This window comes from Dioscorea cayenensis, chromosome 4 (genome assembly GCF_009730915.1).
Source record: "Dioscorea cayenensis subsp. rotundata cultivar TDr96_F1 chromosome 4, TDr96_F1_v2_PseudoChromosome.rev07_lg8_w22 25.fasta, whole genome shotgun sequence".
Taxonomy (NCBI): domain Eukaryota; kingdom Viridiplantae; phylum Streptophyta; class Magnoliopsida; order Dioscoreales; family Dioscoreaceae; genus Dioscorea; species Dioscorea cayenensis.
Window position 1 is genome coordinate 372,582 of NC_052474.1, and position 22,643 is coordinate 395,224.

General features: G+C 36.5%; 2 protein-coding genes across 2 annotated transcripts; one reads left to right on the forward strand and one right to left on the reverse strand.

Annotated features, from left to right (window-relative positions):
• Positions 1-180: 180 nt before the first annotated feature.
• On the reverse strand, positions 181-6,882 carry LOC120259318 (T-complex protein 1 subunit alpha). Its single transcript, XM_039266904.1, has 17 exons — positions 6,724-6,882; positions 6,576-6,640; positions 5,792-5,881; positions 5,585-5,671; positions 5,434-5,493; positions 5,254-5,304; positions 5,024-5,119; positions 4,678-4,743; positions 4,271-4,488; positions 3,550-3,646; positions 3,115-3,201; positions 2,345-2,479; positions 2,147-2,251; positions 1,778-1,906; positions 1,591-1,694; positions 650-740; positions 181-517 (listed from the first exon to the last, which is right to left on the reverse strand). Exons 1-17 carry the CDS (start codon positions 6,794-6,796, stop codon positions 431-433), a joined length of 1,641 nt encoding a protein of 546 aa, XP_039122838.1. The 5' UTR covers positions 6,797-6,882; the 3' UTR covers positions 181-430.
• A 1,790-nt stretch (positions 6,883-8,672) lies between these two features.
• Positions 8,673-9,602, forward strand: LOC120258020 (metalloendoproteinase 4-MMP-like). Its single transcript, XM_039265357.1, has 2 exons — positions 8,673-9,237; positions 9,595-9,602. The coding sequence occupies exons 1-2, from the start codon at positions 8,673-8,675 to the stop codon at positions 9,600-9,602; spliced, it is 573 nt and encodes a 190-aa protein (XP_039121291.1).
• Positions 9,603-22,643: the final 13,041 nt, after the last annotated feature.

The following is a 22,643-nucleotide window of genomic DNA, read 5'->3' on the forward strand; positions in this document are numbered from 1 at the left end:
TCTTATTTTTAGCAAGTATAAATAAAACAATAATAATAATTAAAATTAAAATAAACATTTTAGGCATCATATCTTCAAAATTTTTAAAATTTTAAAATAGCATAAGCGTACAGCGTAGTCATAGCATCCTCATGGATATATATATATATATATATATAACAACAAAAATAATTGAACAAGTAAAAAAAAAACCTAGGTCTCCACGAATGCATTACTCAGATGAATTACCAGTTTGACTAGACCAGTTAGAAAATAATAAAACACAGCATGGTATTCCAAAAAATTGCATGGTAAATGTTATCACAGGCTGTAGTTACAACTCCTCAGTGATCCCTGTTTGTACCACTACCAACATCAAGATAAGTAACCGCTACAGAACGAATTACAGAAGAAACATAACTCCCGCCGCACAAAATATTGACACCAAGCTTTAATCCTCGGCATTGTCTTGATCATCTTTGACAAGTTTGATCATATCATCAATCCTTAGTATTGTAATAGCTGCCTCCGTTGCAAACTGGCAGCCATAATAAAAGAATTGTTAGTTAAGTAAAACATCACTCCTATGTATGGTAATTACACACAATTTTTTAAAAATGAATGACCGAAGGCTGCCAGGTAAAATAAAACATCATCTACACCAGTGTACCTGGATAATTTTCACTTTGCTCATAGAAGGCTCAATGACCCCAGCGTCTAGGTTATTGCGGATGGTTCCTTTCGATAGGTCCAGTCCCATACTGCAATAGCAAAAAGAAGGTAGACAATTAAAATGTCATGTTGGTCATGATTAGAGGATAGCATGTCATAGTAGTTTATTTCAATTTAATTCATATAAAATTAACATCAGATAATTATACTATCAATGAAGTTTAACAACTCCGTATCAGTAGACTGTGGGATCATGAAATAAGTGTTTCAAATAAAAATCTAAAATACTCTCACCAATTACATTAAGGTTAATTGAAGTGATAAGATTAAAATATAATAAACACTCTTCAAATATTCATCAAGCTATGATCAGGCCTAACCAAAGGCTGGATGGACACAAACAAATGCTTTGTCAGATTATAATCAATCCAATCAATTTATAAGCAAAACTTTATTTACATTCGACTGACAATAAGAATTCTTTATATACCCTTTGTCACAACTCACAACTGATGCCTTGAATCACCAGTCATATTTACACAACACACTCAATCATCAGGATTAGTTTCTTATTTAAAAAGTTGAGAAATAAGGGACTACATGATATTCAAGCATTTCAAGCATTTCAAGCATTCACAATGATTTAACAGTATAAAACAAAATATATATAAGATCATATGCCCAAAGAATTTCAATAAAATTGTGTTCCAAAAAATGTGTAATAAACCTGGACTTTACAAACAGTAAAAATTTGAAGGAATCACGCAAAACCATTCCTTTTGTAATGACAAGCACTTGCAGTAAACAAGAATGTATAAGCAGATACAACAAGCCAACCAAAGAGAGTGTACCAAGTCAAGAATGGGAAAAAAACAAAAACAAAAATGAGCAAGATACTAGAAGTCACAACTCAGTAATACATCACATGCATGCAAGTACCTCGAAAAATGCTGCTTGTCTGCCTTTGTTTGGGCAGTGTGGTGATAAGCCCTCAGTTTTGCAACTAGCTCAGTTGCGTCCTTGGCAGCATTGACAGCAAGAACCTGCAAACAAGAATTGGCATTTGTAACATATATAAGACTTGAATAATGAGAAAGATCCTATTGAAAATAGAACTGCCTAACACCTTAGGAATTATCAAAAGAGATTCAGCAAATTCAGCAATTGCCAACTGTTCTCTAGAACCCAAAGTTGTGGCCAGATTTTCCAAGTATACTGACAATGCCGCCTCAACTGCACCCCCACCAGCAACAACCTATATAATCCAATCAGAATGTGCTATATAGTCAGTGGAGCATAAAAAAAATCCTAGATATTATCATAATACTGCAACAAACACTTGGAAGCATTTGCTGCGACATGAAAATAAATAACTAGCCCACTAGCAGAAGATTAAAAAAGAGAATACAACAACAAAGATAAATCAAGGAATGAGTCTCATCAATCTAATCAGATATGTTACACATTAACGTAAGAAGCAGATAATAGCATTTACCGTGTTGGATTCAAGGGTTCGCTTCACTATGCACAAAGCATCGTGCAAAGACCTTTCCATCTCATCAAGCATAAAATCATTAGCACCCCTAAGTATCAGTGAAACCTGTGAAGGAAGAAATACGTTTAGTTTGAACATCAATCAAGCATTAAATCAGGGAGAGCTGTCCATAACAATTACAAACGGAGCAATACATACTGCACTTGTATTTTTGGTACCCTTCACCATAATCACATCATCATCAGAAATCCGTTCCTCCACAACTTCATCTGCAAACCCTAGAAATGATGAATCAAAAGTCTCTTCTCCTTCCATATCAGCAAAAGTGGAAACCTGTCAAGAAATATCATACAAGTGTAAGCTCAATGTAAAGGTCTAATTTTATTTTTTTGAAAAAATAGTTATAAACAAACAGGAGAATATATAATTAAACCTCAAAAAAAGAAAAAAAAATTAAGCTAATGAGGAACAAGCTAGTTACTCTTTCATGCATCTAGGCAGAAGATGAAGAATAGCGCTCAGATTCTCAGATATTCATCTAAGCATACCTCACGTATTTTCAAAGACATAAGGGAAACAAGCTTGGAGGTTTTGGTGTTAATTTGATATTTGTCTTGCTATAAGTATCCAGTAGCCTAAAAACAGAATCAGGTACTAATGCAATTTGTGAATTGCATAGGAAGAAGCAAAACACTAAGAATCAATTGAATAAAATACGACGACCAAAAAACAACAACTGACATCTACCAAGATAGCATTGGAATTAATATTGAACTAATAGTCCCTAATTAGTTAACAATTACTACTGCCCATCACAAAACAATGGCAATGTTCAATATGGCCTGTGATATATTGTGAATAAAATAGTAGAAGCAAGATCTTTCTGTATTGATGTATTCCATCTAGCGCAAAAGAAGGATACTGTAAATTTCAATCAGATGCAATTATTAAAAGGATATGATAATTACCACAGTTGCACCGGTAGCCTTGGCAACATGACGTAAATCCTCTTTTCGCACCCTTCGGACAGCAATAGCTCCAGCCTCCACAAAGTACTGAAATGACATTAAACAGAAAAGGATCAGAACAGAACAACAAAGGAACCATATGGTTAAATATTCTTCTCAGTTCAATTCTTTTTTGTGCTTTTATCAAGTCAAAATATGTTCGGGTCTAAGCAACAGATTCCTGAAAGAAAGCATTTGTAAAAGACTTGAAAACTTTTGCAAAAGCAAGAGTAGTTAAGCTAAACTAATTCCACATTAAGAACCAGAGGAAAGACTTGTTTGACAATATTTAGGATGGTACTGAGAAAAAGGAGCAGAACTTAAACATTTGCCCCAAAGTAATTAATAAAACAGATGACCAAAGAACACATTTATATAATAAATGTCTAAACATGCCTTAAGTGACATATCATCAATCCCTTTCGTTGTCAGGACGACATTAGCTCCAGCCTTCAAAAGTTTCTCAATTCGCTCCTTTGTTATGTCAGATTCTCTGCAGAAGGGGAAACTAAATTAAATATTGTGAAATAATCATCGAATAATTAAAATAAAAATATACAAGACAATTCAATTAAACGAAAATATTTACATGTGTTTGTATTCATGGGCACATGCACATCACAAATAAAAATATGAATTTGCATCAAGCATGTGAGACATTTAAATAAGAGAAGTCAAAATGGCATGTTTCATATTCCGCACTTGACATATATCTACAAGACAGGAGATAACCACTGGCTCATCTTTAGTCCATTACACCACCTCAGGCACATGTTTTCACTCATATGGCATATCTTCCTATAGGTAGATAACTAAGTTATGATGCCATCCTGTTCAGAAACATCAAAATAAACATAAGTTATATCTGGTCCAGACATGAAAAAACACTCCAATCAAGATATTTTGAGATATGCATATAATATGCTAAAGAAGATAACAATATACTTATTAAACCAAACAGGTAAGCCTGAAAATAAGGTGGCTTCAAAGAATCAAAATTGGAGATTTTACAAGGGAAGAAACTAAACAGTTTAGATACAGGTCAGTGGTGAAAAAGTTGATCAACAGATTCAACATCAAGAATACATGTGCAAGCTAGAAGTTCATAAGACATCACCTTTGCCTTATCTTTTCCAGTTCTCTTGGATCAGAAACTAGCACTTGGACACCCATTTGCATCTTTGTCTTCTGAAGATTAAAATCAAGACAGGCAATTTTTGCGGGCGCCACACGAGTAGGCATCCCTTGCGCAGCACGGCCAGTGTTCAAAGCATAGCCATTCAGCAAAAAGCTATCTCTTGCACTTTTACCATGAGCTTTAAGAATGTTTATGCCCTGGAAAGGGTAAGAAAAGAAGATCATCCACAGCACAAGCAAGTATATACATAAAAGGAAGAAAAAAAATGAAAGAACAGACATGTGATCAGATATGTAGGACAGCTATGTAGCACAGGCTGTTATGAATACATAGTATTGAAATTTTCAAATCAAGACAAAAAAGGCTATAAGTAACCATGCAAGTACCTTGATTGGATATTTAACTTCCCCTCGAGCATTAGTTGTCTTCACTGCTTGGACAGCATCTACAACCTAAATGATAAAAGTTCCTCGTATTGATAAAGTATTTAAGGAATCAAGTCAACTAAATTAACAAAATAAATGACTACATAATAACAAAGATGGCTTTAGGCAATATCAAATCATGCGATTTAACTCCAAATTATCAAAAAAATGTTATACTCATTACCACAAGATAAGGGCATGTGAAAAGAAAACCAATAAACTGTTGATCTCATAACTAGCCACAGTTTGCTTTCTCATTCTAAAGATATAAATGAAAAATATGAATAGGACATAGCATCAACCGTACCAAATTGGAAAAGAAATCACTGTCACTGGCAATCAGTTTTGAAGACATGCTGGTTTTGGCACAGTTAATAAGGGAATCTTTTCCAAGCTTTTCAACCTGAGAAGACAAATCACATCTCCAGATGGCTCAAGAAAATATATTGATTTAAATTGCAAATCGAAAGTGTAAAAAGCTGAAACCAATATCAACTGAATAAACTGACCGAAGTCACTAAACCAATACCATCATACCTTTACAGCCAACTTTTCATCAACATATTTGCAGGCTTCCCTCATCGCAAGCTGTAACAGCAAACAATGTAAGCAAAGGTGGGTGTTCAAAAATTTAAAACTAAACCTTCATTTGACCAATCTTTGCAAACCACACAAATAATTAGCAAATTATTAATTACTAATTCGTTGGAAACATACCCTGTATCCACTAATTATAGATGTTGGGTGTATCTTGTTTCTCACAAGATCATTGGCTCTCTGCAGGACAATATTACATGTCACACAATCTAATTTATGAATGAAATACACAAGCTTAAGAATCAGATGCCTGCAGTCATGGGCACATCACCTTAAGTAATTCTGCTGATATGATAACCACAGAGGTGGTCCCATCTCCAACTTCCTTGTCTTGAAGCTCGGCTAACTCCACGAGAACCTAATAATCAATATTACAGAAGATGCATGTGAACAGATTTAAATCTAACAATAATAGAAAGAGACAAAGAGTGAACAAGAAGCAAATAACTGCAATGTGATAACACTTGTCATTATTGACCTTGGCAGCTGGATGCTCAACTTCTAACATCTTGAGAATTGTTGCTCCATCATTTGTAATTGTCACATCCCCAATATCATCAACCAACATCTGCGATGTTCGGCAAAACCCATTAAGTACAACATACACAGCAAAATTTGACAAACTTAAGAAGATGTGAATTTAAAAAAAAAAATTCTAAATTCTACATGATCGAAGAAAACATTGAACAAGACAGTAAAATTGCGCTGGAATGCTGTATGAAAGTACTGACAGCATGATTACAAGGAAGTCAAAAAAATCCAAAGTGAAGCAAAACCTCTTTTGTTTTGTTATATATATATTTTTTTTTACTGCATAGTCCACAAAGCTCCACCACATATTTAGCAAAAAAATTAAACAGATCTCCAAGTCACCCTCACAGGCTAAAAACTGTGCATTCTTCTTTAATTCTGCATTCTCGGCTTCCACGCTGTCAAGACTCAAGAGCAATGGATCTAACAATAATGGTTAAGCCTAATAGATTCATCTCGTCTACAATTTACACACATCTAATCACTAATCTCCTCATGGAGAACAAAATGGCGAACAAACCCTTAGGAGTTCTTGATTTTTATTCCAAACTTTTTCAACCTAACGTTCGAGTTAAGAATCGGCCATGAACTGCACTTGAGAACAGTACCTAAAATTTTCTCTTTTGCAGGAAAAAAAACTAGGTTTCATTATTGAAACACGATTACTGACAGAGAAATGAAATGGGCCGAAGAAAAAAAGCACTACCCATTGATGGATCGAAGGAAGGTACCTTGTCAAGGCCGACCGGTCCAAGGGATGATTTGACGATATTGGCGACCGCTTGGCACGCCACCACTGAAATCAACGAGAAACGATCAGCAAGGATCACAGCAAGAAGGAGAGATTGCAAAGTAAACTGAGGCGAAGAAGACAAGTACCATTTTGGGTGCGAACGTCCTGTCCGGACTGGCGTTCGCCAAGGATGTCGGGGCTCTGGGAGGTGATCGCCATTGCCAAGAGCTCGGATCGGGCACGCACGAGAGCCGCTGGCCTAAAAAACCCCTAAATGCGAGTGCCGAGAGGGTCTCGAGGGTTCGAACGTTTCTAATGGATTCGGATCATGACTGCTAGTTATCGGATCGGGTTTAGTTTTACCTAGCGGGTTTGAGAAAAACAATTATTTATTTGATTTTAAATTTTAGAGAAAAAAAAAACCCTGCCTCCGCTCAAGTTAATAACTTTCTAACATGGCTTAATAAGCTACCGTAACCTCTACATCTTTGTATTTATTTGTCTTTTGACAAACTTTTTAAATTAGGTCAAGGTTTTTTTTTAAATTTTTTTTTTTTAATAAAATAGATAAATCACAACTTTATTAAAAAAAATAAGCAAGTAAAAAAACAACAAATGTCTAAAAACATCAAATAAAAGAGAAAACAACATTTAAACAAATTAGACAATCATCACTAGGGGTAATGAAACACCAAAACTGGAAAACAGAAAAAAAAAAAATAAAAATAAAAAAGCCACAGTTGAGAAAGTTAAAGATCACCCAGAAAATGACAAGGATCTTCTTTAGCTAAAGAAAGAAGTGAATCACTGCCAAGTCAAAGATTTTTAAAAATAAATAAATAAATGAGGCAATTGATTTTAAATTGAATTCACCTCAAGGTTGTCAGTCCCGGACCGGGCCCAGCGGTTCAATCGGAAAAAACCGGGAGCCAGTGCGTAGGCCGCAGATATCTCGATTGACCCGGGTATTAAAAAGCCCGGTGTTAGCAGTGACCCGGACGGTTCAACCGGAAGCCCAGTTGACCCGGCCCGGGTCAATCAGGTCATGATGTTTAATTTTTTTACATTATTTAATAATTTATTATTATTTTCTCATTAAAAATCACAAAATCGTGTATATTTATTAATATTAATTTATAATTTATAATCAATAAATAGAATTACAATATATATATTACAAAAATTAATATTTAAAAATAAAATATATTAATGTGTTATGTAAATACTTTCTAAAAATTTAATTTATTAAGAAAATAAAACAATAAATGAGTGTAATTTTATTATAAAAATATATAATTAAAGTATTCTAATTAAATAAAAAATATAAGAAAATCTAAAACAAAATAAAAACTCAATTGAGATATAAGAATTAGTGAATTAAATTTTTTATTTATTTTAACAAAATCAATCAATAAACAAATAAATAAATAAATAACATCGAGAGAAGTTCGATAATTATATATTAATATATTAAATTTGTAAATATTTAAAAATGTAAAAATAAATGACATAATTAAAAAACTCTACTGTATATAAGGTCATTTATCAATTTAAATATCAAATTTTAGTAGGTTTTTATAATATAATTATGGGTTTAATATTATATTTGCTTATTATTAATTATTATAATATTTTTTATATTTAATTATTGACCCCGGTTCAACTCCGGTTCGACCCGGTCGAACCCATTGACCCCTGACCCCTGGACTTAGCCGGGTCATTGTCCGGGCCGGGTCTGACAACCTTGATTCACCTGTGAAGTAATTGAGATAATTGATTTACTAAAAAAATATATGAGATAATTAAAATATATGCCAATTTCTAATCAAATACAAACTATATCATCAGCTTCCAGTATACTAAATAATTTAATTTTAAAAAAAAAAAATCATGCTTATCCTCTGTTCAAGAACAAGAAGTTTGAGATGAAAGTGAAATATATTTATTTAACACATGTACCAATTCCTAATCCAACAAAGACTCTGACATAAAATCTCAGCATAATACTCACTCATAATAAAAAGTATATAAGTTGTTACTATTCCATATTAATTTTTCTTAGTTTCATAGGTTAATTAATAATTAACAAAGGCAGATGGCAATCGGCATCTCCACTGTCCCAGGTGAACTACAATGGCAGCGTCCACTTCCAATGAAGTTAACTTACCATATTTCCAAGATACACACAATTAAGTCCATACCAAGTGATGAGATCTCAGCAGTGTTTCAGAGGTCCTTCAATCGGTGGTCACAAGTAATTCCGGTTGAGTTCATTGAAACGGAAGAGTATAAATTAGCTGATATAAACATTGGGTTCTACCACCCATGGGATGATTGGAAATCAATAGCGTACACTGTTTATAACCCAAAAAAGGAGATACGCTTCAGAGCACGATTGAATTGGACTGTGAACATTAGAGGCGATGACTTAACTTCAAGATCATTTGATTTAGAGGCAGTAGCAGTGCATGAGATTGGACATGTATTGGGTTTATACCATTCTTTAAATGAAGATTCAGTGATGTATAAAAACTCACTTGGAGTGATGGATCTTTCAGTTGAAGATGTGGAGAATGTGCAAGCATTGTACAAGAGCCAAAGATTCGCTTCTCCCAGTTTGTTGAGTTGGCTTAAAAATAATGGGGTCTATGTAGCTGTTGGTAAATGGTCATGTAAAAGTAATTATTTCAAACTTCTCCGTATTTTTTTGTTTCTTGGTTTATACTATTTTTCTTTTGGGTCTATCATGGCCCGGTTTCTTGAAAGAAATTGACTCTAAATTAAATTATGGTGAGGTCTGGGCGTATTGGTGTTTATTTTCACATATGTAGAATCAAACAACTATTGTTTGTTGATCAATTATATTATTATTTGGTCTTTTTATTGATCCTTAATCAGTGCTTCTTCTTATTGTTGTTATATGAAGTTTAGATAATTTTTACCCTTATCAATATTCCCAATTATCCACAGATATGAAATATTTGATATAAACATAAACATTTTCTTTCATGTTTTAGTTGAATAGACTAATAATGATGATTAATTGTACCTAGTAAATTATTTAGGTGTGTTATTGGTCCATATATTGTAGCATGTAATATATTTTAGTCTTTATAAATTAGAACGGGGTATTATGACTGATCGATATACTATTTTTACAATGTTCATTAATTTTGGTATGTATCGCTTATGTGACCTTTATTTTATGTTTTTATTAACTCGTATAAAGGCTCAAGGTCTTGGGATATCAAGGATAATCTTTTAAGCAAGCCAATCTTTTATAACTCTATATTTCATATTTTTAAATCTATTCAATGCTGACTTGAATATTTTTCAATGGTGCAATATTTAACACGTATCACGGCACCTCATAAATTTGAAAAGATGTTTTTAAATAACGAGCATGACACAACTACCTTGCTAAGTCAACATGGCATTTTTTAAAACTTTAAAATTAAAATTTTATTTATAAAATACAGAAGACTTCCATTTTCTAATCATCGACACAATAGCGCAAATTCTATGGGAGAGGCCAATGGTTCGACTGTCTTCAAAAAACATTGTTGAATATTTAGTGGGTGTGTAAATTGTAAATTGTAGTGCCTTGTATATGTTAACTTCTATTTTCAAAATTTATTTTAAAGCTAGTAAAATATATAAAATTTTAAAAAAGTTTATAAAATTTTTGAAGTTTATAAAAAAAATATTGAAGATGGTCACAAAATTTATAGAAACTTTTAGAAATTTCTAAACTTAAAAAAAAATCTATACATTTTAGTAATTTTAAATATTTTAAATTTTATAAATCTCAGAAATTTAGCATTTTAACATTTTTATAAAAATTATAATTTTTTATTTTTTTAAATATCATATGATAGTTTTTACAAAAAAGATATCATATAATGTTGTCTTTTTTATGAATAAATATGGATAAACCATGGTTTTATTGAAATAGAAAACTAAACATAACACATTGAAAAAGGAAATTGAAAAAGAAAAAAGAAAACGGAACATGACAAATACTGAAAAGAAAGATAACAGAACAAAGCAACGAGGACATACTAAGATCTCACCAGGGGTGAGGAAAACAAAAAACAGTGAAAACTCTAAACAAGGAAATGAAAAGAGGAAAGAAAGTTGGGAAGGCGAAGTCAAAGTCATCAGCTTGGAGACACAAGGCTGCATGAGCTTGAAGACTGAGGGGATGGATTACTCCCAGTATAGGTTGACCTCTAGGTCGCTGTCGTGATCTGCTAACCTAGCGCTCAGGAAGTTGAGGGATCGCTTTATCTTCTAAAAAGCTTCAAGGTTGGTTTGCTTAGATGAATCTAGAGCTGCAGAAAACCAAGAGAGAAACATATTAGCAGTTTTCAAAATAATAGATTGAATGGGTAAGCAATTAAGTTGAAAATTTTGATTATTTCTCTCCATCAAGGTATTCAAGATAATTGCTCTAGAGATGAGATCCCAGATAATTCTGATATTAGAATTTAAAGAAGGTATGCATGAAGTCCAAATATTGGAAAGAGAAGGAGGGTGAAAGTGAGCTTCAAAAATTTGTTGAAAGAAAGACCAAATTCTTTCTGTGTATTCGTAGTCAAGGAAAAGGTGATCTACCGGTTCAGAATTTTTGTGACAAAGAATACAAGTGTATATGGCAATTATATTACAATCTTTATTGAAAAGGTTAGATAAAGTGAGAATTTTGTCTTCCTAGGCTAACCAGCAGAAAAGAGTGATTTTGCTTGGGCATCTGATTTTCCAAAATTTGGAGTAAAGATGACTTTGAACCCCTCCATCTATTAAGAACTTGTAGAAAGATTTAACTGAGAAGGTTCCCTTTTTTTCTAGAAGCCAAGAATATGTATCCTCTTAGTTGTTAGAACAGTATGGATTGAGTTCAGGATCATGGAGATATCGTTTAATGAAGCTGTGAGAAAAAGATTCTCTGGGGAATCTAATTGAGTGAATTGTCTTAAACTTATCCAAGGACATGTACAATTAGTGAATAGGGCAGGCCAAAAAACTTTAAGGGTTCGCCCTTCAAACCACCGATCATACCACAATGTTGTACTTGCTCCATTTCTTACATGTTTGGTAATACATGCTCTAAATGAAAGAAGAATGGGGTTGATCCCTGACCAGAAGAATGATTTGTTTCAAAGCGGAGTCTGAAATAAGGGAATGACTTAGGTGAAGTTAGATAGATGTAGTTAGTACTGTAGTTCACCATTAATATTATGACACGTGTCCCAAAAATATATAAAAATATAATAACTTTCCTATAATGCCCTCACCTTTTTTTTAAAATTACTCATCTCATGCCACGTGTCAAACATCTAATGGTGAACTACACTAACTACACCTATCTAACTTCACCTAAGTTATTCCCCTGAAAATAATATCCCAGGCAATTTTTTGTTGGAATAGTTGGCATTGATGATTTTTGCCCAGCAGTTATTTGGGTTGGAAATGATCTTCCACCACCATTTCCCAATTAGCGTTTTGTTAAATTCTTGTAGATTTAGAATTTTCCAACCTCCCATGTTGCGAGCATTGCAGATTCTCTTCCAAGCAACCAGTCTGATTCCTTTAGAACTGAGATATGGTCATTTCCAAAGAAAATCTCTTTTGATTTTGTTGATTTCTTTTATTACGAAGTTTGAAACCGACATCTAGTAAACTGGAATTGAGGATAATTCTGAGTTGAGAAGAGTTAATCGGCCCCCTAAGGATAAATAAATTGCTTTGCAAGGAGAAAGTCTAGATCGGACCGTTGATTTATCTATTTTTATTAAATAAATATCATATGATAGTTCGTATTGCGAGTTATCTCACCATATATGTGTATATATATATATATATATATAAACATAAAATGGTATGATGGGGCATGTATCACACTATCACATGTTGTGTATATCGCGTCAACATTAAACATTTTAAAAAATATAAAATATATTGTCATATAGAGACATGAGGCCCAGGGTGACAAAAGCAATACAAAATCAAAATGGACTCCGTAAAAAAAGTAGAAAGGCGATAATGTCATTTTCTAACATGACTATATCAGAGTTAAGATGCACCATATGTCATAGCGACCAATAATGCATTTCAGTCAATTTTTTAATATTAATTTGTACATGACTCATTTGATGGATGCTGAATTTTATTATTTTATTTTTGTTTGTATGTTAATTATATGATGTATGTTAAGTGTCTATTTTGGTCATACATTGTAACATATATAAAATCACAAAAAATACATAATTCAGTTTTTAATGGTTATCATTTATGTCATCTCAGTGTTTTTTCCCCTGCACATCTAGTTAGTCAAAAATACCATCAAAGTTTTTGTTGAAAACGTTATAAAAGCATGAATGTCTTTTATATTACCGTCTTAACTTTCATTAATTTAAATTCATATTAACATTTTAAAATTTTTATTACCACTAATTTTTTTTATTATCCAACAAAAAATTCAAACCCTCATCATTTCTTCACACATCATAAGAGATTTATTTTTTGAACCAAGTGGCGTCCAAAGTCCTTGTAGGCGTCCTCTTAAATCAAACCGATAACATTTGTCACCTCCAATACGCTGACGATATCCTTATCTTTTCCGCTGGTAGACAAGAAGACCTTCAAATCATCAAACTGATTCTTTATCTTTATGAGGGATCTTCTGGTTTAGCAATCAACTTCTCGAAAAGCTGTTCGTTCTCTTCTAATTACGGCTTTCAACCCCACCTTACTTCTGCTAGAATACTTAACTGTTCCAGAAATTGTCTCCCGATCACCTACCTTGGGGTCCCTCTCTCTGGTCGAAGACCCAGACGAATGGATTGGGCAAAGCTCATTGGCATGGTTCGCACTCGACTATCTTCTTGGAAAGCAAATTACTTATCCCTGGGAGGTCGCCTAACTCTTATCAACTCTGTCCTAACTACCGTCCCAGTTTATTGGATGTCGGTTTTCAAACTTCCTATCTGGGTGACCCTGAAAATTGATAAAATTCGGCGCGACTTTCTTTGAAAAGGGCCCGAACTGAGTTCTAAAGGTGTTAGACTCATCGCCTGGAACAGAATCACTAGACCTCGCAACATGGGAGGCTGGGGAATCCTTAACCCCCAACATTTTAACAATGCTCTTCTTGGTAAATGGTGGTGGAAACTATCCCGTAATCCAAATTATGGTTGGGCTAAAATCATCCAAGCTAACTACTCTGTTAGAGACCCACATGGAGCTTTGTTTCATTCCCCACCTAAAAATAAATCCTTCTTTTGGGCGGGAGTGACTACCATTCTGCTATCCTTTAGATCCTGTATCACGAAAGCCATAAATAACGGGGCTAACACTTTTCTCTGGCTCAAACGATGGCATAATTGGATTTTACTTAAAGATCTTTGGCCTACTCTATTCTCTAATTGTGCTGATCCTTGGATTACCATCAGACATTTCCATCAGTGCCTAATTAATCCAGAATCTTTATTTCCCTCTGTCCCTGCTGAATCTCTTTTTGCTCTCCTTGATATTATTCCTGAGTGCTCCCATAATCAAGAAGACACCCTCATTTGGGCACTTGAAAAAAGTGGCAATTTCTCAGTCAAATCTTTTTATAAATTTCTCATTGATGGTGAGCTCCGCTGCCCACTTTACTCAAATTTTTGGAAAATTCACTGCCCCAGTAAAGTCACACTTTTCTGTTGGCTAGCTGGAGAGGACAAAATTCTCACTCTCACAAATCTTTTCAAAAAAGGTTTCAACTTTCAAAATTCCACTAATACTTGTGTCCTCTGCCATAATGCCTCTGAAAATATTTAGCATCTTTTTCTCGACTGTGATTTTACTAAACGAATTTGGACATTCTTTCTTCATGCCTTAGATTCAAATTCTCTCCCACTTTCAATACATTTGTTGTGGTCCAAATGGCTTAGATTCAAGTCATGGAATCTGAATTGCTGAAGGGAAAGTAGACACTTATGAAGATCAACGGCGGTGAGGATCATCAATTTCCTGCGCGGATATGAGATTCCTTGGAAGCTCTCGCGATGGCTCTGGTGGTGCTTACGATGGTCATGGTAGCTCTCGGTACTTTCGCGGAGGAGCTCGTGGGGGTTACCGAGGTGGATCTAGAAGGGGTGCTCGTTCTTTCGTTGCAAACTCTGGATCCTCTAGGCCGGATCTTACCACTAACCCACAGTATTCTTCCGCCTGTCTGGATTTCAAAGTTTCCCCAGTGAGGGAAGACGTATCTTATGCTGCTGCTGTGGCACATTCGCCTCCGTCTTTGGAGGCCAATCCTTCTTCTCTCATTGTCCCTGCTGCAGGTCAACCTTCTTCGAAGCGTCGCCGCTCGCCGGATTCCGGCGAAGTTTGTAAAAAATGCCTTAGACCTGGCTATAAATCTGAGGATTGTAGACATCTACTCACTTGTAGGCGCTGCTACGGAGCTGGTCATCTTGCTATCAGGTGCCCGTTTCGCTCTTCTCCACATTATCCTGACACCAAGAAAGCTAGAATCAGATCCAAAAACTTTCCTCCGGCCAACTCCTCGGAACTCAAGCCCCTTCTTCATGTTCCAGTCGGATCTTCTTCTTCTTCTTATCGCGTTTCGTTGCCCATCACTGAAGCCATCCTTAAATCCAAGGATGATCTCAAAAAAATGAGCATTATTCGTGTAATATCTGGCAATGCAAGTGTGAAGTCTCTCCATGACTGTCTTCCACAATGCCTGGGCAGCGCCCTTTGTGAACATATCACTCCTTTTGCAGACGATTTTGTCCTTACAATGGCATCAGCTAGAGATGCCACCGCGGTTGTTAAGAGAAGTCCTTTGTCTCTGAACACATCTCTTGGCCATTGCAAAATTAGCTTCTCTCTCTGGACGGCCGAGTTTGGTTCGCACGCGGTTGCTGCCGGAAGCTACAACTGGATCAGACTAACTAACCTCCCACTCCATTGTTGGAATTGGGACTCAATTGTTGATGTGCTTCGGCCAATTGGAGACTTAATATATGTTCAAAAGAAAGAGCACATTTCCCTCGAACATTTGAGAACTCTGATTAGACTTAGTAAATCGATCAGCTTCCCGTTAGAAGTCACAGTGGATGTTGGTGTTCGAAGCTTCAGAGTGAAACTAGAAGACGATGGGACTCATGTGCTTCGATCGAAGGTTGTTCAGGGCCCGGTGACCCATAAATCCTCTCAAACAGTGCCGGATAATCCCAGCTCTCTACCTTCGGCTCCATTACCCCGCAGCTCTCTTCGTTCATCCAAAGCTGACAAAGGTAAAGGGACTCTTTTACAATCTCCCGTCGATGATAATCCCGGCGAGACCGTTGAGCATAGCTCCGGTCTTGGCCATCCGACGAGGATTGATTGTTGTAATTCTTTGGGAGCTAAACCACAACCTTCCGGTGATCGGAAGCTGACCGGATACATTGGTTCTTCATCGGTTTTTCGTGAGAAACCCGATGACGGAGATGCACTGTTGCCATGCAGTGGCAAAGGGTTGATTGGTCGTTCTTTGGCCGTGGGTTTGCCTCGAGATAGGGATTCTGAAATACAATTTGGAACCATGCATATGTCCCTCTTGCATGGTGAGAACATCTCCCTGGATTCCCGTGCTACCTCACATGATCCCACGATCAAATCCCGAGAAGAGAATCCCACTCACTCACTTCCTCGGGATCAGATTTCTGATCAGATCTCTCCCATTATTTTTGATCAGGTGCCTTGTGATAAGCTTTCTTCTCACACAACGGAGAGCTTGCCTCGAGATTCTCATATCATTGATAACTCATTCACTGATGATTTAATGCCTCAAGATATGCAATCCACTGATGATTTAATGCTTCTAGATAGGCAATCAACTGATGATTTTTTGCCTCAAGATAAGCAATCTTCAGATTTAACACATCCTCCTCTTAAAAATCCATTGCCTCGTGATAGGCTTCCTACTCCAACCATTTTTGGAGCCCATTAAATCGCCTAATTTCGATCCCGAAACACTTCCTCCTCTTCAAAAAAATGATTATGTGATCCCTATCCTACCAGACACATCCACACAGGGGAATCTCCCCATTCACTTGGAACTTCTTCCCCCGTCTATCCCAATTCCAGTTGGGTATAAATGGATTTTTATTCATGGTGGCTGGACCTTGATTCCAAGTATCAACTCGGACAAATTCTACACTCAAGACCCCTCACCCCAAGACGTCTCTTTAGAGGATCCCTCTGATGAAGAACTTCTTGATTGGGGCGATGATGAGGACATTCTTGAGAATGAAATTGCTGATGATGACATCCTTCTAGAAGATGAATATCTCAGTCACACTGATCAAATTGTTCAACCACCCGACACAGAAGATGAGCTGATGCCTGATGCTTTATCCTTCTCCACTGCAGCTGATATTGCTTCAGAAGAAACTGGTACAATGGGAAATACTCCAGACTTACAGCCAATTGTACCGAAGCAAATTAGAAGAAGCGACAGGCCCAAGAAACCTTCTGGGCGTTGGAACGAAGAAGCAGGTTTTGTCCCACATCCGCCTAGATCTTCAAAGAAGAAAATACCTGATGATCCACGAGAAGGTACGCCTAACCTCATTAACTCAGTTTTCTCTTCTTGGACTGATGCTCAACTTATTAATTATAGCAACTCTTGTGGCATTAAATTCCTTGGATCTCCTAATCATAAATCCAAATGCCTAGAAAAAATTCGCTCGGTTGAAAAGGAAAGAACCTCTAATCGCCCTGGATCTCCTCCGAGATCAACTGCTAGTTCTACTTGTTTCTTATGAAAATTCTAAGCTGGAACGTTAGAGGTCTTGGCAGACCCTCAAAACGCCACCTAGTTAAAGATGTCATTTTATCTTCACAAGTAGACATAGCTTGTCTTCAGGAATCCAAACTTCTTGATCTCCATTGTTCCACCTGGAGATCGATTGGTGGTAAGCGCCTAGATACCTTTGATTTCTTACCGACACTTGGTACTGCTGGAGGTATTATTGTTGCCTGGGACAGCTCCCAAGTTTTCGGAACCCTATTTCATAAAGGGTCATTCTCCATCACTATTAAATTTTCCAACAGAGTTAACAACTCTATCTGGGCTTGTACCAATGTTTATGGCCCAAACTCTCATTCCACTAGATCTGATTTCTGGAATGAACTCCGTTATTTAAGAAATCTCATCGCTATTCCTTGGGTGATCTGTGGAGACTTCAATACTGTGTTCACTCTTGATGATAAAAATAATGGTATTATCAACCCTAGGGACATCTCCATCTCTCAAAACATACTTTGCGAACTTAATCTCATTGACCCTCCCATTATCGGGAGAAAATTTACCTGGACCAATGGTCAAGCTGATCCCATTTGGATTCGTTTAGACCGATTCTTGTACTCTCATAATTGGCCTTCCTTATTCCCTAGATCTTCTCAACTTGCTCTCCCCAGAATTGGATCCGATCATTCTCCTATTTGTCTCAATTTCGGAGATCATCTTTTGCGATCCCGACTTTTTAGAGTTGAGAAATTCTGGTACACCAACCCTCAATTAGAATCCCTTATTCAGGAGTGGTGGATGGAAATTAACCCTCACTGGGTCATGGAGCTTACATCCTATCCAAAAAAACTATCTCATTTAAAAAGCCAATCTTCGCCTTTTGGTCAAAGAATACATTTGATGCTTCAAATCTCCTTAAGAAAAAAATTTACTAGCTGAATTAAACTCCCTTGACACCATTGGCGAAAAGTAGAATTCTCTCGGTGGATGAATCCAATCGCCTATCCCAAATTCGATCGGAGCTCTACTCTATTCTAAATCAGGAGGAAATTTACTGGAAGCAGAGATCCAGAATCACTTGGCTTAAAGAGGGGGATCTAAACACAAAATTCTTTCACCAATTTGCTAATGGCAGAAAAAACAAAAATCATATTCCTCGCATTCGCCATAACAGCCACTGGACTGAAGGTAATGTGCAAATTGGTAGAATCTTCAATGATTATTATCATACTCTCTTTGGTTCTCCTCTACCTAATAGGTTTCTACTTGATTGGCAACACTTATTTGATTATAAAGAGAGAATTGATCTTTCTCATCTTGAATCCCTTTTCTCCTTAGATGAGATAAAACATGCTGTCTTTGACTTAAATCCTGATAAAGCTCCTGGTCCGGATGGATTTCCTTTATTTTTTTCCAAAAACACTAGACCACCCTTCAGGACACTTTAGTTAAACTTTTTGACGATTTCTATGTCGGATCCCTCAACTACGAGCATCTAAATTGGATTCACATCGCTCTCATTGCAAAAACCAATGCACCAGGGGAGGTCTCTGACTATCGTCCTATTAGTCTAATTAACTCCACTTGTAAAATCATTTCTAAGATTCTCGCCTCTCGCTTAAGCTCAGTGATTAGCAACCTGGTGGATGATTTCCAATCTGGCTTTATTAAGGGCAGATGTATTGCGGATAATATTATTGGAGCTCAAGAAGTAATTTTCAATCTGCAAAAACGGAAATCACTTGGCTATGTTTTCAAAGTTGACTTTGCTAAAGCCTTTGACTCTCTTGATTGGAATTTCCTTCTTGATGTCCTTGCTGCTAGAGGTTTTGGACCTAGATGGCTATCTTGGATTCACACTATTCTCGTGCTCAGAAAGACCCAATTCATCATCAATGGTACTACCCGTGGGTATATCCGATGTAGAAGAGGATTGCGACAAGGTGATCCTCTTTCACCCTCTTCTATTTGCTTTGGTCGCGATGTCTTGAGCGCTATGTTCTTTTCATGCTCTTAGATCCAAAGTACTCGTGGGAGTTCCTTTGAACCAATTTGATAGCATCTGCCACCTTCAATATGCTGATGACCTGTTAATTTTTCTCTGCCGGGGGTCAAGATGATCTCCGAATCATCAAGCTTTATTCTTTATGTTTTTTTGAAGGTTCCTCCGCCTCGTCAATTAATTTCTCAAAGAGCTCGTTTGTATTCGACAAATTATGGTTTCCAACCACATTCCTCAACCGCCGTAATCCTTAATCGCTCAAGAAATTGTTTACCCATCACCCTATTTAGGGGTCCCCCTTTCGGAAAAAAAGGCCAAGACGCCTAGACTCGGGATAAACTCATTGAGCGGTGCGCTCTAGACTCACCCCTTGGAAAGCAAATTACTTATCCCTAGGTGGTCGTTTAACTCTTATTAATTCAGTGCTCTCAACTGTTCCAGTCTACTGGATGTCAGTATTGAAACTACCCGCCTGGGTGATCAAAGATATTGATCAAATCCGTAGAGATTTCTTATGGAAAGGACTTGATTTGGGTTCCAAAGGTATTAGGTTGGTTGCTTGGAATAGGATCACTAGACCCAAAGACATGGGTGGCTGGGGAATTCTCAATCTTCGTGATTTTAATATAGCCTTGCTTGGGAAATGGTGGTGGAAACTATCTTGCAACCCAAATTGTGGCTGGGCCAAAATCATATACATCAACTACCTAAACAGAAGCCCAACTGGAGTTTTGTCTTATACTCCACCCAGAAACAAATCTTTCTTCTGGGCGGGTGTTATTCCCGCTCTTTTACCCTTTCGGTCTTGCATAAAATTAAACCAGGACGATTCTCCTAACCGTGTTTTTGGAAAAAAATGGGAAGTTCACTGTCAAATCCTTTTACAAATTCCTTATTGACGGTGGATTACGTGAGTCCACTCTACTCGCATTTCGGAAAACTCGTAGTCCCTAGCAAAATAACTCTTTTCTGCTGGCTTGCTGGAGAGGATAAAATTCTCACTCTTACAAATCTTTTTCAAAAGAAGGTGCAACTTTCAAAAACACCTCCGATACTTGTGTTTTTATACCACAATGCCTCAGAGGACCTTGATCATCTTTTTTTCTTAATTGCACCTTCTCAAACCGAATCTGGGCATTTTTTCTTCAACTCTTTGACCCAATCTTCCCTCCACAATCTATCTCCTCGCTCTGGACTACCTGGTTACCATCCATTAATCTTCAACTCCGATGCATCTGGGATTTCATTTCCCGAGCGATCTTATGGAATATCTGGATTGAACGGAATACCCATATTTTTTTCAACTTAATGCTTTTCACCGTTCTACACTATTATTTTTTTAAATCCGCTAACATGCTCGCTCTCTTGGTTTTCTTTAGCTTCCGACGTGAACCAGCAATCTCTCTCCGAGGCATCCCTACGAATCAAGCGCTCTCTCAATTTCCTTAGTGCCAGAGTCTCCACTCATTCTGGCGATCAAGATCCAGATGTAGCACAAGAGTAGTCCCTACACCTATCTGATTGGACAGGCCTGATGATCCAGACGGTGTTTTTCGTCTGTCCAGCTTTTATCTTTGGCTTTTTCTCGTTTTCTCGTACGTTGTTGTTATGTTGTACTTAGTTTTGTTCCTCACCTCTGGTGAGAGGACTGTTCTACTGTATCCTTTGCTATTTCAATAAAGCTGTGGTTTATCCACATTTTTCAAAAATGGCTACCCTCTATTGACTCTCAACACCGAATTCTCTGGGATCTTGTCTCCCGTGCTGTTCTTTGGAATATCTAGATTGAAAGAAACACTCGTATTTTTCATTTAAATGCTTTGCCATACATTAATATTATCTTTAAAATTGCTAATATGCTCATTTTCTGGTTTTCAATAGCTGCTGATAGACATCAATAATCACTCAATGAAGCTTCTCATAAAATTAAGCACTCCCTCAGCTTCGAGACTCTGATCCTGGTGATCCTGCTCATGATATAGCTCAGGAGTAGTTGCTCCGACTTCTGTCTAGACAGGCCTGAGTTGCCAGATGGTGCCTTCCGCCTCTCTAGACTCCCCTCTTGTTATTCTGCTTTTTTGTATTTTCTGTTGTGTTTGTTGTACCCCCTCACTTCTGGTGAGAGGCTCTTGGTTCTGTACTGTTTTTTTTCTTTTCAATAAATATGTGGTTTATCTACATTTATTTAAAAAAAAAAATGGATTTGGTGTTAATTTTTTAAAAAAAAAACAAAATTCTTAAGCCTATTTATTTATTTATTTATTGGTATGTTAAAGATAGCTTTAAAGAATAAAATATTACATAATAATGGGGCTTAAAATTCTTATAACTCCAAGCCATTGTCAAGTTTGTGCACATCACTAGTAAAAACACGGAGTTAATTTTTTGGTAGGTTACCTATCTTATGCCTTTTTTCAAAAAGGTATCCCACCTTTAATTTGTATCAAAAAGGTATCCAAAGTTGTGTTTTTATTTCAACGGCAGGTGACCCTGACCAAATCCGGTCATTTAAGCTGATGTGGCCGTTGAGGGCATTGTTTTGTTGCCACGCCAGCAAAGCCACATCACCCAATAACCATGTGGACTTCACCCTGGACTACCCTTTCATCTGAGAAGAGGAGGTCGGGCAATATGGATTTTCATCATTTCTCCACCGGAAAAACAGATGCAATTCCTCTCATTAGAGAAGAGAAGGCCGGGCAATATAGATCTGGAGAAGGAGGATGGTCGAGTGAATTGAGAGAGAGCACAAAACCTAGACTCTAGACTGCAAGGGAAGGAAGAAGTTGTTTTTGTTTTTTTTTTCTTGTTTGTTTTAATTCTTTTTTTAGGGAGCAAGATCATATTGTTTAGTCCCACAATTTTGCACATCAAATCATATCGGTTGATTCAATCTGCGGGCTTAGCATGGTTGATGCTGGAATGCTGGTTGCGGGTATAGATTTAGGGTTCATTGTGTAATGTGTTGTCTTTCATATTGATTAAGTTTAAATAACTTTGATGTACCACAACAATGAAGGTAGGATTTCAATGAATGGATGTGTTTGTGTTTTGAATTTGAGTATGAATTTTATTTTGGTCTGATGTTATACTGACAAAAAAAACCAAATATTAACTCACTCCAACCTGAATGCATAAGACTCACTTCAAAATTTTAAAGATTTCACCTGGACACTGCAAAAACAGCAAGAAAAAAAACTAGAGAAAATTGCATTGACAAAACTGGAGAAAACTGGAGAAAAAAAAAACTGAATTGAAAAGCTGTATCTGCTATT